General features: G+C 44.2%; 1 protein-coding gene across 4 annotated transcripts in view; it reads left to right on the forward strand.

Moving 5' to 3' along the window:
* Positions 1-16557, forward strand: part of COL12A1 (collagen type XII alpha 1 chain) — a 151778-nt gene extending 135221 nt beyond the window's left edge. For 3 of the 4 annotated variants that reach the window (XM_029047119.2, XM_029047120.1, XM_039914749.1), the window contains 8 exons: positions 1523-1576; positions 2786-2857; positions 7716-7751; positions 7843-7909; positions 9241-9429; positions 10349-10417; positions 13046-13216; positions 15438-16557. In XM_029047119.2, the coding sequence (XP_028902952.1) occupies positions 1523-1576; positions 2786-2857; positions 7716-7751; positions 7843-7909; positions 9241-9429; positions 10349-10417; positions 13046-13216; positions 15438-15622 (843 nt within the window). In that variant the 3' untranslated portion in view covers positions 15623-16557. Of the gene's footprint in view, positions 1-1522; positions 1577-2785; positions 2858-7715; positions 7752-7842; positions 7910-9240; positions 9430-10348; positions 10418-13045; positions 13217-14201; positions 14856-15437 lie in introns of those variants that run through there. The other variant, XM_039914748.1, reaches the window with a different exon arrangement.
* Positions 16558-16821: the final 264 nt, after the last annotated feature.

Consider the following 16821-nt stretch of genomic DNA (forward strand, 5'->3'; position numbering starts at 1 on the left):
GGATTTTTCACAAGCCAGTACCTCTCTCTCTCCATCTCCACCTGCCCTACAATAAGGCTTGAAGATATCTTGACTCAGAAACACTCAACAGGTTGTAACAGATGGTAGTTTTGGGTTTTTTTTTTATGGCATCTGTTTAGCATTTATTATGTGCCGGGCACTGTACTAAGCGCTGTGTAGGTACAAAGTAATCAGTTGGACATAGTCCCTGCCCCACATGGGGCTCACAGTCTTAATTCCTATTTTACAGATGGGGTAACTGAGGCACAGAGAGGCAAAGTGACTTGCCCGAGGTCGCAGAGCAGACATGGTGGAGCTTCGATTAGAATTCAGGTCCTTCTGACTCCCAGGCCCCTTCTCTGCAGTTGATGGGGAAATCCATTCCAGGGAGGGGTCAACTGGCAGTGGATAAAGGAAAGAATGTTATGGATTTTCTCAATAACAGCATAGCTTGGACAGAGAAGCTGTTCTTTCTATTCAGCACTTCTCCGTTCAATATTTGTCCCTCATTTCCCAGTTTGAATTGCATTAGAAGTTGGAATGGAGAGATGAGTCAAGAATCCCATCAACTATTAGAGCAGGAAATTCCTCTCTTCCCATATTTCCTTACTGAGGTAGTGAAGGGAAATTGGTTTGCTTTTTGGGGGAAATTCACAAAGTTTAGTCCAATCATGCTGTTCAATTAAATCACCTCTGGGCCTTAAAGGTTGAAGTGGGAAAATGCCAAATGAATTCTTTGCCAATTGAATACTTGAGTTGAGTAGGTTCCTAAATTGAGTTGTCAGTTATGGAACTGAGATCACACACTGTCAGTCACCCTCCCTCCTCACTGTTATAATTCTGTGGGCTCCCCGTCATCACTTGCTTGTTGCCAGTGACCTCTTGGGCAGAACAGTGCTGGGCAGTGTCTCGCCTCTGAAGATGACAAAAGAAGGGAGAAGTCTCTTTTAGGAAAGGAATTTGGGATCGACCTTCTCAGAGGCCACAGTTTGGTTAGGTTGAAAAGCAGCATGGCATAGTGGATAGAGCACAGGCCTGGGATTCAGAAGGACCTGTGTTTTAAAACTGGTTCTGCCGCGTGTCTGCTGTATGATCTTGGGCAAGTCGCTTCATTTCTCTGTGTCTCAGTTACCTCATCTGTAAATTGGGGATTGTGAACCCCACATGGGACTGGGTCCCTGATTTGCTTGTGTCCATCCCAGCGTTTAGTAAGGTCCCTATTACATAGTAAACACTTAACAAATACCAGAATCATTATTATTATTATTACGTTTTTACCAATTTTAGCCATGTTGAACGAGCCCTCGGAAATAGCTTAGAAGAAGGTGTTACTTTTCCTGATGGAGATTTGGTTAATTTGCCAGAGCATTTTTCAGATACAAATTCATCTGATGGAGGTAGACTCTCAGAGAATGTTTATACGACTACTCTGAGAACAGGTCATCCTTTCCGCTAACCCTCTCCTCAGCCTCCTTTCCCCCACTGCCACATCCCCCGGTAACCACTGCCATTTTTTCAACAGGGTTTCACAGGAAAAGATGGCCCCATGGGACCGAGAGGGTCACCGGGACAAGCGGTAAGAATGGATGGGACGGGCGGTGGGGCTGGAGAAATGTGAGGTGGGAAATCCAGGAGAGTTCGACCCAAAAGCCGCCCTTCACAAAGCCTGGAAACACAAATTCCTGAAGATGTCACCTATAGCTTATTAGCTATATTATTATTATTAGCTAGGCCAATACATAGCCCACTTCCTCAGGAAGAATGGAAGTGCCATTCCACTGAAAGGTGGAGTGGTTGTTTTAACTGTCTTTGATCTTCTGAAATCCCGTCGGGAAATAGAAACCCAAATTGGCATTCTGTGAATGTTATAGCCAGCAGTTGATCATATAAGGCTTAGCCTAATCTTGACAAGGTTAGCGACCTTAGGCTTTAATACGTAAGGGGTTGTCTCAAAAATGATCGATCAAATTGAATCAATCAATCCTAAGCAATACAAATCTGTAGTACTTCTGGGTTGAGAAAAACTGTAGGAACCAAGAAACAAGTCAGTCAGTCAAACATATTTATTGAGTGCCTACTGCGTGCAGAGCACCATACTAAGCACTTGGGAGAGTACAGTTGACAATATAATAGACACATTCACCATCCGTAAAAAGCTTAGTCTAGAAGGAGAGAAAAATATTAATATAAATAAATTACAGACATGTACGTAAGTGCTGTGGTGCTGGGAGGGGGATGAATAAAAGGAGAGAGTCAGGGTGATGCAAAAGGGAGAGGGAAAAGAGGAAAGGGGGACTTAGTCAGAGAAGGACTCTAAGAACCAGAAGGGAATATTAAGAGATCATTTGATCTATGTTCCTGCCTCCAAGCAGATCCATAATGCAGCTCCTCTAGAGAAGAATTTCTAGTTAGGGCTATGTGTTTGTGAGGTCCTGATGAAAAACAGAGGAGTCCACTTAAGAGAACAATTATGAGCCCACTAAAAGAGCTTCAGTTTTTGATTAAAGAAATGGAGCTTGAAGGAGGGGGTTGACTTAAAAATTCACTTCCTAAAACTAAGTTTGAATTTCAAAAGAAAAATTTACAACTGAAAGAATAAGCAATAATGTTTCCTGAAGTGTTTTTAATATTACATTTCAGCCTTTTCCATATCTAGTCATTGCATAACTATGCCAGGGCTCTCAACCAACACCTGTAAATTAAGGCATGGACTAGCAAAGACTAATAATTGAAATACTAAGATTTCCACTTTTAAGTTCTCTTTCTTGCTCTGCTTTTATTACAGGGTAACCCAGGGTCTCCAGGAGTAACAGGTCCAAGTGGGAAACCAGGAAAACCAGGAGAAAATGGGAGACAGGTAAGATGGTGCCTTTCATTTCCCAAATCAGCTCTTCAATTCATCGGAAATTCAGATCTTTCAGAGAGCCGTCTAGGCTTTGAAAGATTTATCCTACTCAGGCTTTGTGGCTGCCTATATTGAAACTTTGCTAAACCCACAGCCTGAATTTACAGCAGTTTCATGTCAAAAGTATCTCTCTTTGAGTGGTTATAATATTCTGGGGGTGGACATTGTGGTCTCTGGCTTCTTCTGGAAGGAGAGAGGGCCTCTTTGCCAAGAAAAATATTTCTACAGTGAATAAACATCAAGAGTAGGACCAGCAGAATATCTGGAAAGAGTTCCTCTTAATTTTAGAGCACTACAGGTACTAAAGCAGTAAAAACCTGGATGAAGGATTGGGACTATTTTTCATACTGACTCCTTAGCAGTGACATTTTAATGTTATTAAGGGACTCTAGGTAAGTAGTTTGTATTGGTAGTTTGAAAATCAGCATTGCCTAGTGGAATGAGACGGGCCTGGGAGTCGGAGGGCCTGGGTTCTATTCCTGGCTCTGCCACATCAATCAATTGACGGTATTTACTGAGTGCTTACAATGTTCTGAGCAATGTACAAAGCACTTGCTGTACAATACAGCAGAGTTAGCAGTCACATTCCCTGCCCACAGTAAGCTTACGGTGTAGAAGCGGAGACAAGACATTAATATAAATAAAAAATTTATATGCTTATTGTGTGACCTTGGGCAAGTTACTTAACTTCTCTGTACCTCAGTGCCTTCCTCTGCAAATGGATTTGCAAATTGATCTGCAAATAGCTGTTGTCCCACCCACCCACTTAGACAGGTTTGATGATTGGCTACTATGCCCAGCACTTAGTACAGTGCTTGGCAACAAATACCATTATTTAAAAGGCAGCCCACCGATGAAAGATCCCTACTGAAATTCCAGGGTTCTAATCCTGGCTCTGCGATGTATCTGTTGTGTGACCTTGGACAAGTCTCTTAACTTCTCTGTGCCTCAGTTGCCTCATGTACAAAATGGACATTGACTGTGAGCCCCCTGTGGGACTTGGACTATATCCAACCAGATTAGCTTGTATTTACCCCGGCGCTTAATACAGTGCCTTGTATGTTTTAAACACTTAACAGATAGCATAAAGAAGAAAAAAAAAGCAAAATTTCAGGCTGAGGCAATGAAAAAAGCCAGGCAGTTTGGTGAGAGGGACATGTGAGGAGAATGGACAATAGCAGGTAGTGAAGCAGAAACTGCATAGAGAAATGAAATAGGCCACACCCCCTACCATCCCACACCACCCAGAAAGGCACTCTTCAATATGATACCGGATCCAAAGTCAGGTATGTGAGGCCAGCCGAACTATTAAAAAAGTTTAAAAAATTAAATCTATTATTTTTAAATGATTGACAGTGGATTACATGCTGTTTCGTTCAACTGGAAGCTTTTGGTTTGTGATAGTCGGGAAGTTTTAATGAGCAGATTCTTGATGTGATATGCCTACGTACATAGCATAGTTAATCATTAAATTAATCTGGAATAATGAAAATGCATCAAACCACCAATAGGCAACACTGTTTTTCATTTTAAATCCATTGTCTGTTGTATTTGCACAAAACTGAGTTATTCTAAAATCCTTCATAGGATGTCTCCAGGCTTTAGAACACATACTCTAGTGACCTTGTGGTAGAAGTGACTTCACTTCTAAATTGTGGACTTTGAAACAGGCCCTCGATTTTAATTGTGGCTAAAGCTATCTGGTTTTTGAGAGAGCCAAATTCCATGAGAGTAACTCACAGAAGATAATGTTTCGCCTTCTCTAAATTGCCAAGATTTCCACCATTTCCTAGGAGAATGAGCTTCTTTTCTTTGCCTATAGAAGAAGACAATCACTCATCAGTTACTAATATTTCATAGCTGCAGCACCCTGAAGTAAGGGCATGGGTAAATTCTCCAACCTTTGTGTTGTGTGTGTGTGTGGTGTGCACAGAAAGTCACTTTGCAGGAAAGACCATGTGTTTGTCTTCATAATTATATGTTTTGAAAAACCTTTATCATGCACATGAGTACTCAGAGGGAGCAACCTTGAACACATTAATTTCAATTCCCTTGTTAGAAACAGCTGGTGATGATTTTCAGCATTCTGTCTCTCTTTGGGTCCCTCTGTAGCCAAGGTCATTGCTTAAGTCCTCACGGTAGGTATTAGAAATGGACTCGGTAGTCTGTTGTATTGGTAGTCCGGAGTACTTAGAGCAGTGCTCAGCACATAGTAAGCACTCAACAAGTACCATCGACTGATGGGTTGACTTGGTGAGACTGTGACTGGCAGTCCCTTCTACAGCTCTGCCTTGTGCCGGGGAAAATTGCTTCTTCTTGCCGTGTTGCAGTGCCTGGTTGAAGTCGCCATTTCTTTCAGTTAAACAAGCAATCCGAGATGTAGAATTATGTAAATGCAGCTACGCCCTGGGGTTTTCCCCAGTCTGGACAGTGTTTGAAACTGTCGGTCGATCACATCGCCATCACCTCTAAGAGAAGATCTTGGGAGTAGTCTGGATTCTAGAAAGATGGATTAATCAATCAGTATTTATTGTTTACTGTGCTAGAGCATAGGAGAGTGCAATAAGGGGTTGGAGACATGATCCCTGACCTCGAAGAGTTCATAATATAATCATGGGAGACAGATGCAAAATCACTTACAGGGAGGGGGAAGAAGAACCTAAATACTTGAGTATGCAAATCCATATATACTCAAGCATGACAGGAAGATTTTTTTATGGTATTGATAAAATGCTTAGTATGTGCCAGGCACTGAACTAAGCGCTGGGGTAGATAGAAGTTAATCAGGTTGGATACAGTCCATGTCCCTCCTGGGGCTCACCATATTAATCCCCATTTTGCAGATGAAGTAACTGAGGCACAGAGAAGTTAATTGACTTGCTCAAGGTCACATAGCAGACAAGTGGTGGAGTCAGGATTAGAACTCAGGTCTTTCTGACTCCCAGGCCCATAGTCTATGCACTAAGCCAAACTGCTTCTCACAGTTATTAGTGGATAAGTCCTGAAGTCGTAGTTTAGGGAAAACCTTCTGGAAGAGGTGGGATTTCAGAAGGGCTTCGAAAAAGGGGAGAGTTGTGGTCTGGTGGATTGAAAGGGAGAGAGAGTTCCAGGCAGGAGGAAGGGATGAGCCAGAAGTCAGAGGTGGGAATTGACAAATCGCCATCCTAAGTCAACCCATCTACAGTGAACTGCTTGGCAAAAGGCCATTGGCCGTGCAAGTAATGCTCATAAGGGATGCTTTGGAATGGCGTGGATTTTCCGACCAGCCCCGGTGGGGTCCGTGGCTGGATCATTATGGGAGCGGTGTAGGCGGGTAATGGGCTGATAACAGGGCTCAAGGACTCCAGGGCAGATGGGGGGTTGCTCTTAAAACCTTTGAATGAGCTAGGGATTTTCTTTTCCGCTTTCACGATAACCGATCGGAAACCCAGAACTTCCCAGAAATTGTGCCTTCATCATCTCAGGTCCTGGAGAGTGAATGTGTACAGTTATTGTTATTCTCTAGAAGCTGTCACCTAATTAAGATTCTTCAAGACAAAAAAATCCCCAACAGACAGGGTCAGGGAAATGGTGGGCGACAGTCATTCGTTCTCCGGAGCCTGGCATTTATCAGAGAAGCAGTGTGGCTTAGTGGAAAGATCACTGACCTGGGAGTCAGAAGACCTGGGTTCCAGTCCCGGCTCAGGGTGACCTTGGGCAAGTCACTTCACTTCTCTGTAACTGTAAAATGGGAATTCAACAGCTGTTACTCTGACTAGGACTGTGAGTCCCATGAGGGACAGGGTCTGTTTCTATTCTGATTAACTTGTATAAATAATGATGGTATTTTTTAAGAGCTTACTTTGTATCAAGCACTGTCCTAAGCGTTGGGGTGGAAGCAAGCTAATCGGGGTGGATATAGGCCCTGTTCCAGGTGAGGCTCACAGTCTTAATACCCACTTTACAGATGAGATAACTGAGGCACAGAGAAAGTTGAATTACACGAGGTCTCACAAAAGCCAAGTGGCAGAGACGGGATTAGAACCCAGGTCCTGCTGACTCCCAGGCCCGTGCTCTATCTACTATTTTCCTCAGTGCTTAGAACAGTGCTTGACACATAATAAGGGCTTAACACGTATCATAGTAAAGAGCCTTGGAAGTTGGATGTTTGCAGAGGGGCCCTCACCATTGGCAAACTGCCCTTGTACTGGTTTTGGAAAAAGCATATCGTTTGGCTGGGTCTGAAAGCTCCTTGAGGGTAGGGATTTCCTGATTCCATAACACAGTGCTTTGCATATGGTATGTGCTCAGTAACTTACGGTGATGATGACGACGACGACGATGATGATGATGAATTCGCTTTGCCAATTAGCCCAAGTCGAGGAAGGGATCATGGTTTCGATGAGGGAAATTGAATCAGAATAATGTGTAGTTTCTTTTAGAAAATCTCTGGGATACATTCATGGAGACATTCTATATAAGGCCAAGGAAATTAGTGCGAAGTAGGCTTCGGGAGGGGGCCTCTTTGATAAATCAATCAATAGTATTTATTGAGTACTGACTTACTAAGCACTGGGAGAATAAAGTATGACAGAGTTGGTGGAGTTATTCCCTGCTCACAAGGAGTTTACAATCTAGGCGGGGAGATGCAGTCAAAAAGGCTGAGAATGACAAAAATGTGTTGTTCTGATATCACTTTGTCTTCTCAGGGCAGGCAGACGCGTGGAAGGTCTTTCTGGTTCTCTTCCAGACCTTCATGTGGGTCTGTCATAAAAATCCGGGAATGTTTTCAGACCCTTGAAGTACTAATAATGAAAATTCCCTCTTCTAGGGTCCATCTGGATTGAAAGGAGAGAAAGGAGATAGAGTAAGTATGACTTAAAATCCAGCTTCTGTTTATCTGATGAATTAAATCTTCGAAGTTTGAGTCTATTAACCTTCTTCTTGTTTCAATTAAGGGAGATATTGCTTCCCAGAACATGATGCGAGCAGTTGCAAGACAAGTGTGTGAACAGTTGATAAATGGTAACGTTCTATTTTCTATGCCAATAGCTTTTTCATCTCTGGGTGTTTTACAAGATCTACAGTCAACAAGATCTGGGATTCAAAGAAACATGATCTCCTGGCTAGCTATAATTGTTCTACAGATTTTGAGGAAGACATCGTGGTGTAGTCGATAGAGCTTAGGCCTGGGAGTCAGCAGGTCTTGGGTTCTAATTCCGGCTCCGCCTCTAGTTCATTGTGTGGCCTTGGGCAAATTACTTCACTTCTGTGTGCCTCAGTTACCTCATCTGTAAAATGGGGATTGAGACTGTGAGCCCCATATGGGAGAGGGACTGTATCCAACCCGATTTGCTCATATCCATCCCAGTACTTAGTAACGTGCCTCCCACATAGTAAGTGCTTAACAAATACAGGAATATTAATATTCTGGAACTGTTTTGACTGGTTTGGGTGTCCTGTTGAACCAAGGCCTTGCAAGCATGGTTGATCACTCTCGTGGGTAGGGAATATATCTTCCAACAGTCCTAAGTCTTCGTACAGTACTCTGCACGCAGTGAGTGCTCAATAAATGCCATGGCTTGCTTGCTTAATTAATTTATAGTTAACTTCCCCTTATTCCCCTGCCCAGGGCACATAGACGGCCTAACCATCTCCCTCCATGGCCTTACCAGGCCTATTCTCAGCTCAGCTCAGCAGCACCTATGGCAGAGGTGATGAGGGGAAGACTAAGAGAGGTGGCTTTGGGGATTGCGGCCTTGCTTTGTCTTTGAAATCAGTCAATCAGTCAGTCGGCAGTATTCACTGAGCTCTTACCGCGTGCAGAGCACTGGACTAAGCACTTGGGAGAGGAATAATAATTATAATAACAGTGGTATTTGTTAAGCACTATTTGCCAAGCCCTGTACTGAGTAAGCTCTGGGGTAGATAAGATAATCAGGACCTCCGTGGAGCTCACGGTCTGAGTATAATGCAGTAGAATGGTTAGACGGGTCCCCTGCCCACAGTGAGCTTCTAGTCTTGAGGGGAAGCATCTGTCTTCCCTTTTTCTTTGGACCCACAGCCACTATTAACGCAGCCTGACCAGTGGTACAGGAGACATGAAGATCTTTATGAGGACGGACTACAGAATTCATGTCAACACTTTGTTTCGAGAAGCCCAATTGTTTTCTGCAAGTCCCCTCCCACCGGAGGGCCTTCTAAATCAGGCTTCCTTCCTCAAAATATTCTGAACGGGAGCATCAGCTGACTAGGAAGATTCGAGAGCACATTTTATTATCCGAAAGCATTTGTTTTTCCTTGTTTGGAAAAGCGATTCCCATGATTTTTACTGAAATATCTCCTTTCCATTCCAGGCCAGATGAGCCGATTCAATCAAATGCTGAATCAGATTCCCAATGATTACCATTCCAACCGCAATCAACCGGGACCACCCGGCCCCCCAGGGCCCCCAGGAAGCGCGGGAGCACGAGGAGAACCCGGTCCCGGAGGCAGACCGGGTTTTCCAGGAACTCCTGGCCTACAGGGACCCCCCGGTGATCGGGGTAGGTTGGGTTGTTTCTGGGTGGGAGCGGGCTGAGGGGCAGGGAGGAGTGGAGGAAATGGGGCTGAAGGAAGGAATGTAGAGTTTAGGAACCAGGCAAAAATGGGAATTTCTCTAGTGAGTCTGGAAGTTCTGAAAACCCAGGAAAGGCTGTCCGGGTTGTTGAAGCTCATCTGAGGAGAGCGATCAGATTACAGCGATTCATATCTTGGGGAAACAGGGCAGTGTTATCAGCTATCTGGGTCAAGGGAAAGCGCTCTTTTGAGCAGAGTTTCAGTCCATGAGACAACTATGTCTTGGCAAGAGCCTCCAACTGCCATAACTTTCCTCTTAACTGATGTGTGATATGGGGCTGAAGCCATATTTTTCAGACTCCTCCTATGGCATGTCCTGCCGCTCTAATTCACTTCGATTTTACGGATGATGAGTATCGTTGAGGAAGGAAGGGGGAAAAAATAAATTGCCTGCCGATCTGATTCCAGATGTCTAGAGGCACTGTAGTTTTGTGGACTCTGAGTGACTTTTTTTGAGGGACGGGTATCAAATGGAAATTGTTTTTCCTCAGGCAAGTTGTCCATTTGCTTGCCCTGATGTTTTTTTTGGTGGTGGGAGGGCAACTGGAAGTTAAATCCCCCTCACACTAGGAGCACTGTTCCCCAGTACGTTTCTCATTTTACCCATTAGGGACTGTTTGCACTCTTCAAAGTATTTTCACGGCCGAGGGGCCAGACGCCGTCCTTGGATGGGGATCTGAGACCACACATAAATGTCCCAGCATGGACGCAGCCCAGACTGTGGACTCTGGGGTAGAATTAGATTCCGCCTCAGCTGAGGAAAGAAGTGATTTGAATTCAACATTACCGGTTATGTTTGAAAAACTATTAATTTCCTGCTGGTTCTTTCTCTCTTTCATCATTTAGGGTTGCCAGGAGAGAAGGGAGAGAGAGGGGCTGGGTCTCAAGGTCCCCGAGGTCTACCTGGACCAGCTGGTAAGTTGACTACTTTCAACAGAGAAGAAAAGCAGTCCGACCCTAGTTTTCTTTGAGTCACGGGAGATTCTGGAGGTGTGAATAGATGTGATATCCAGTTATACTATCATGTTCCATGAAGGGTTTTGAAAACTCCTGAAACCACATGGAGGTGTATTGTTCTGCTGTAACTAGGTGGCAGTTGGGGACAAGCTGATTTTAGAGTTTCATGCCAGTGAGTGATTTTGTGGCAGAATTATTAATAATAATAATAATAGTACTTTTCAAGTGCCCACTATGTGCCAGGCACTGTACTAGACTCTGGGGTAGATAGAAACAAATCAAGGTGGACACAGGCCCTGTCCCATGTGGAGCTCACAGGCTCAATCCCCATTTTCAGATGAAGTAACTGAGGCCAAAGAGAAATGAAATGACTTGCCCAATCAGAAATGGGATTAGAACCCTTGATCTTCTAACTCCCAGGGCCTTGCTCTATCCACTGCACCATGCTGCTGCTCGTTGAACATTACTGTGTAAGAGGTGCCCAGAGAGGGTTGTTTTTCTGTCACAGGAGCAGCAACTTGGGTTTTTCCATTCAGGTGAGAAGGCATGGGCCTAGGAGAATTCTTTGAAAAATGGATGGACGTTTATTGTTGGACCTAAATATGCCGTGCCCTGGCTGACAAGAAGGATGCTTTTGAATTACATGTCTCACCTCAGAACCCAACCCAAGACGCCGCTGCCAATTTATCTGCCTGATGGACTGAGAAGCTAGGTGACCTAGTGGATAGAACACAGGCCTGGGAGACAGAAGGACTTGGGCTCTAATCCCAGCTCTGCCACTTGTCTGTTGTGTGACCTTGGGCAAGTCATTTAACCTCTCTGTGCTTCAGTTACCTTATCTGTAAAATAGGGATCAAGACTGGAAGCCCTGTGTGGGAGAAGGACTCTGTCCAACTTGATTGTCTTGTATCTACCCCGGAGCTTAGAACAGTGCCTGGCACACAGTAAGCACTTAACAAATCCCACAGTTATTATTATTATTTTATTATGGTGTTCTGTGCCCGGAGTCTGCTTGGCCAGGAAGGGGAGAGGGATTAAGTCAAGAGCAGCAAGCCCCGGCAAGCCCAAGGCGGACTTTCAGATCCCTGAGGATACCCAACAATGTCATTGCCCTGAATACAAAGCCCCCCTTCTAATCATAATAATAATAGTGGTGGTATTTGTAAAGCCCATAACTTTGTGCCAAGCACCGTTCTGAGCACTGGGGTAGATACAAGCTAATCACGTTGGACACAGTCCCTGTCCCTCATAGGGCTCAGTCTTCATCCCCATTTTACAGATGAGATAAGTGAGGCTCAGAGAAGTGAAGTGACTTTCCTAAGGTCACACAGCAGGCAAGCGGCAGATCAGGGATTAGAACCCAGGTCCTTCTGACTCCGAGGCCCGTGCGCTATCCACTAGACCGTGCTGCTTCCGCACAACCTCAGTCTAATGGTTTCCCGTAGTGCTGCGTGGAAGTGTGAAGCCGTTTTAGTAGCAAATCTCCTCGATGTTAACAGACTAACGACGCAAGTTTCGTTAGGACCCTTAAGACTCATGAGGCCTCAACCTGACGAAAGAATCTCCCCCTGTGGGTTTGGCTGGTCCTCTGATTTCCCGCCCCTGCCAGGATTATATTGTAACTTGGGATCCAGATCATGGCCCCATTTCTTCCAGGTACTCTGTTCAGGGAAACGTTAGGAGAGGAGATTTTTTTTATGAAAATGTTAGCCTTCCATGTCACAATTTCATTCACTGATGTTTTAAGATGTCTTGGCAGAAGCAGCTAGCTGTCTCGTTGTTTCTGCCTTTAATTTACAAGATTAAACATGACTTTTTCATTAGGACGTCCATAAGAGACTCACAGCGAAGTCGGGCTCGAGTTGGTCAAAGCTATACATTTCTGAGAACTGAAGGACCATCCGGTCCAAAAATAACATTACCTCATCTCTCCTGAAGCCGCAGACCGGGAAGGTTAATGCAAGCCTATGTTTTAACTGCAAATTCAGCGTGCCTCTCTTAGGCATTGTAGAACTTTCCCTCCAGATTGTCAGAGTGCTTATTTTCTACAAACAGGACCGAGGACTGTTGACTTCTGGGCCTGTTCTGGCTGTTTGCGTATCCGAGCCGGGGGGAATTCTGTTGAGGGAAGGCTGGGTCGGGGAAGGTCTTCAGGACTTCGCTTTTCCACTGACCCTTTTACTAGTTTGAAGATTTGCTCTCCTTCTGGGACCTTTCACATTGATTCGCATGAGCTGGGGTGGAGGTTCGGGAGGGATTCGCCACCGCTCCTCTTTTATGAGCGTGGAAACCAACTGCGCAATTTAGCGATATCTGGGGCTTGGCCCAGCTCTTGCCAAATCAGTTTCCCGTGAATCAAGACCTCCATCTGGCCACACTTTGGGAATTAACCGGTGTTGAGTCACCGGCAAAGAGGCCACATGACATTTCTGGTGCACGCTGGTGGTTTCTTGTGGAAACATTTCCGTACCGTATACTTGTGCAGAGTCTAGACACTGGAAGTGCCAGTTACGTGGTCATTAGGTTCTCTTAGTGTTCGGCAGAGGGTGAAAAAAAAAGCGTCCGTTCATTTCATTCCTCACCTAGGTCCCCAAGGAGAGTCTAGATCGGGTCCACCAGGTTCCACAGGCTCGAGAGGACCTCCTGGCCCCCCGGGGCGTCCCGGAAACTCAGGAATCCGGGGACCACCCGGCCCTCCCGGATACTGTGATTCATCTCAGTGTGCAAGCATCCCATACAATGGGCAAGGATATCCAGGTATGTGAGCTGCCCCTTGATTCACCTGAGTTCATGTACCATAGCCTTTGGAGAAATGTTAGTTCTCTGTTAAGGAGGTGTTGATTAGAATCAGACATGGAGTCAGATTGAAGAGCTTTGGAGAATGTTTCTTAGCGATCCGTAGACTCGAAGGGAAGTGTCTTATTTTTAGGATTGAAATGGCTCATTTTTTCTTCTCCTTTTGCTGATGATATCGTTAGCTTCATCGTGAAGGTGGCAGCTCCTTATTTCTTTTGAGAATATAAAAATGTACTGCAGTTGACCCCCACTTTTTCTTTTCCTGGGGGACAGTGGATGTTTGAGAAATCAAATGAGAGGATACCAGGATTATTTATACAAAAGTAGTACCTGAAATCAAAACTATGACTCTAATGCCCCATAACACAAAGCAAGCAACTGAAACCCTTTCACCTTCCTCTACCATCAACTGCATTAAAAGCAACCGGCCCCTTTTGCCCCCGAGTGTAATATCTGGCTCTTGGCAAAGTCACGGGGTCGACAACAGCTGCCGATTATATTTTCAAACCAGTACCCGGGCGTGGCTTCTTGGTGGAAAAGGTATCGAGGGTGTGCATTTGTGAAAGGTTTCATTTGTGTGCTCTTAATCATCTGCCAAGTAGTTAAGGTGATATGATTTGCTAATAGCATAAAGCGCATGTGTAGAAGACTATATATGTATGTATATATCTATATAAATCTGGAATCGTGTACACGACCTGACCCTCTGGGGCCATGAATCGAAGGATCAATTTCTCACGCAGACCAAGCCGAAATTTCCTATTTCCGTTTCTTCCCCAAATGAGCAATCTGGCCCACGTGAAACACCTTGGTTTTACCACCGAGTGAGAAAAGTGTAAAACTATATAGCTATATACATACCATTTAACCATTGTATATTTAGAGGATGAAATATATCTGCACAGCAACTTGACTTGTAAAAACGTTCATGTTTGACCTGTTTCAGGTTCCGGGTAACCCATTCTCTAAGTCGCCAGTGCTGTGCTGCTTACAGTTTGATACATGAAAATCCTGTTTCTGAGATGTTTGCGCACGTGCTTAGTAGGAATGAGTCTGCCTGGAAATTTCACCCCGGATATGGTTAATGAACCACCGAGTTGGTCTCTGTAGAAAGGGGAGACTCTGTATACTAACTCTGGAATGAGACCATGGACAATGCAAGTGACTTGTTCAGCCTGTTGCATTTCTGTAATAATGTAGAAACCAACAACAAAAAACAGTCAGACAGATACACAACCGTCAGATGCCTCAGTTGCAAAGGAGGCCCCATAAAACTACTAACCAATGAAGGTAACACCATTTCAAGGAAAACAATTTAACCTGGTAAAAAGAGAAATGTCTTCTGTAAATAATGAACTAATTGTGGCTTGTAAATGGTTTGTATGGGAATCGGTCCACTAAAATCAGTTAACATTTTTTACAATAAGCTTCTCACCAAAGCCTGCTGCTTGCTGAGCGCCAGAATAACCCCGTGTGAAACCTCTTGGTCTCTCGCTTGGTAGCAATGTGTCTGATTCAGGGCATGGGCCTATTTTGTATATGTAATCTCGTTTGGGTTTTCTACTTGCAATTTTAAATACCAAAGTTTGATAACTTCGTCTTTTCTGTTTCGCTCTAGTCATTGGTCTTCCTTGACCACCAGCTGTAACTCAATCTGTTGAGAGGAACAGCCCCAGAAAATGACATGTACTGTATATTACCACTGGTGATAATGATTACTTGTCCAGTTACTTTTCACCTCAAAAGTACAATTTTAGCTCTCAGCCCACTATCCACCCCCCCCCCCCCCCCCCCCGCCCCATTTTGTCAGCTTGTTCTTCTAATTCGTGCTTTTTTTAAAAAAAATTCAAACCGTGGCAGTTATTTTGGTATTTAATTTAATGAGAGATCCGCCTAGGTACAACGTTTACAGTTTTTTTTCCTACCCCGTTTCCGTGGTGTTTGTGCAATGATTGTATTATTATCGGCTGGATCTTTAGCATCTAAAGCTATTTCCGGGCTTTCTCCTTATTTTATTTTCCCCTCCCACAATTCCCCCAGAAAATTGTTCACGTATGTATGTATGATTGTGAAATTGAGGTCGGGTTAACCTTCTGTAGACTGAAAATCTAACTCATTGTATATGTGGCTTCCAAAGCATGACATAACTATAACGTTGAATCGGACAACTATTTTCAACCAGAACAATATGTGCCTGAAAGTGGATCCTATCTGCCCGAGAGGGAACCTTTCATAGTGCCGATGGAATCGGAAAGGAGAGAGGATGAATTTGAGGACTATGGTGCTGACATGCCGCCGGAAGCTCGCTCCCCGCCGATGCGCTGGAAAAGATCATTGTCCAAGAAACCCAGGAAGCTCAAATCCTAAAATGCTTCTTGTCACTCTTGGGGCAGGGGGTCGGAGCGGGGAAAGGGAGGAGGCGTCAAAGAGCAGTTGGTGGCTTTTATTTTTCAGAAACATTCTGGGTATTCTGGAGTGTTTCCTTCCGGCATTTTCCTATCAGGACGAGTGCGCCCTCACTGAAGTGGCCCAGGCTGGCTCTGGAAATGCTGGGAGATCACTCTTACTTCCAAGCTTAGATTGTGAGTCTAGGGACAGGGATCGTGTTCAGTTCCCACCTATGTATTCTCTCCCAGCGCTTAGGACAGTGCTCTGCACACAGTAAGCGCTGCGTACGTACCATTATTACTACTAGTTTCTTCCGATTTCTTCAGCTATTAGCACCAGGAAGTGTTTCCTGTCTCCCAGATCCAGAGCTGCCGCGTGTTTTCTGAGGACTAGTTATAGTAGAGGCCCCTATTCTGGGAAGGTCCTCTTTCTCGGATGCTTCTGGCAGTTCAGACACGACCCGAATCCTGGCGTTACCTAGGACAACCAAAAGAAAACAATCAACTTTATCGCTTAATCTCTCTCTTCAGTTATACTTCAGGGCATATACTGCTCTTATACATCTCCTTTAAAAACCACAAACCTTACATAATGTAGCTGAAAACACTGTATCGACGATGCAGTTTTATAATGCCTTAAACTCCTTGTTTTAGACACATTAACATTTATGCCAAATTGCAGACAATCCTGCAGAGATGGAATTGCATGTTTGTGTTGTATATTTAGTATGGATTTTTTTTTTTTCAGAATATAATGTTTCTTAGTTATCATGAGCAGTTGGAAAATGTTTGCAAGACTATGGATATAGAATTGCTGCTTTTATATTTTAACTGCAAATTGTGAATTTCACTGCCTTATATTATTTATTTCTCAAACAAAAGAGGCATTTTTCAATAAAACTACTGAAAATTTCACTTTGTACTCTGATGCCTGGGGGGACTTTAAGCGCTAGAAATACAGTTCAGTCAGCAAGTAGATTTGGCACTTTGGAGTCTCTCTCAAATCCTCCTAATACGATAAACGAAACTAAATTGATGGTGACGTGAAAAAAAGTTCTCTTTGGTTGATACGGTGTGATGCAGCTAGCCTTGTAGGGTGGAAGCTTAACCAAAGAGGGGATTCCGTAGGATTTGTGAGGAATGTCGAGGGTGTGGGCCTGGTTTAAAAACAACTGGGTA

Source organism: Ornithorhynchus anatinus, chromosome 19 (assembly GCF_004115215.2).
Source record: "Ornithorhynchus anatinus isolate Pmale09 chromosome 19, mOrnAna1.pri.v4, whole genome shotgun sequence".
NCBI classification, from domain to species: domain Eukaryota; kingdom Metazoa; phylum Chordata; class Mammalia; order Monotremata; family Ornithorhynchidae; genus Ornithorhynchus; species Ornithorhynchus anatinus.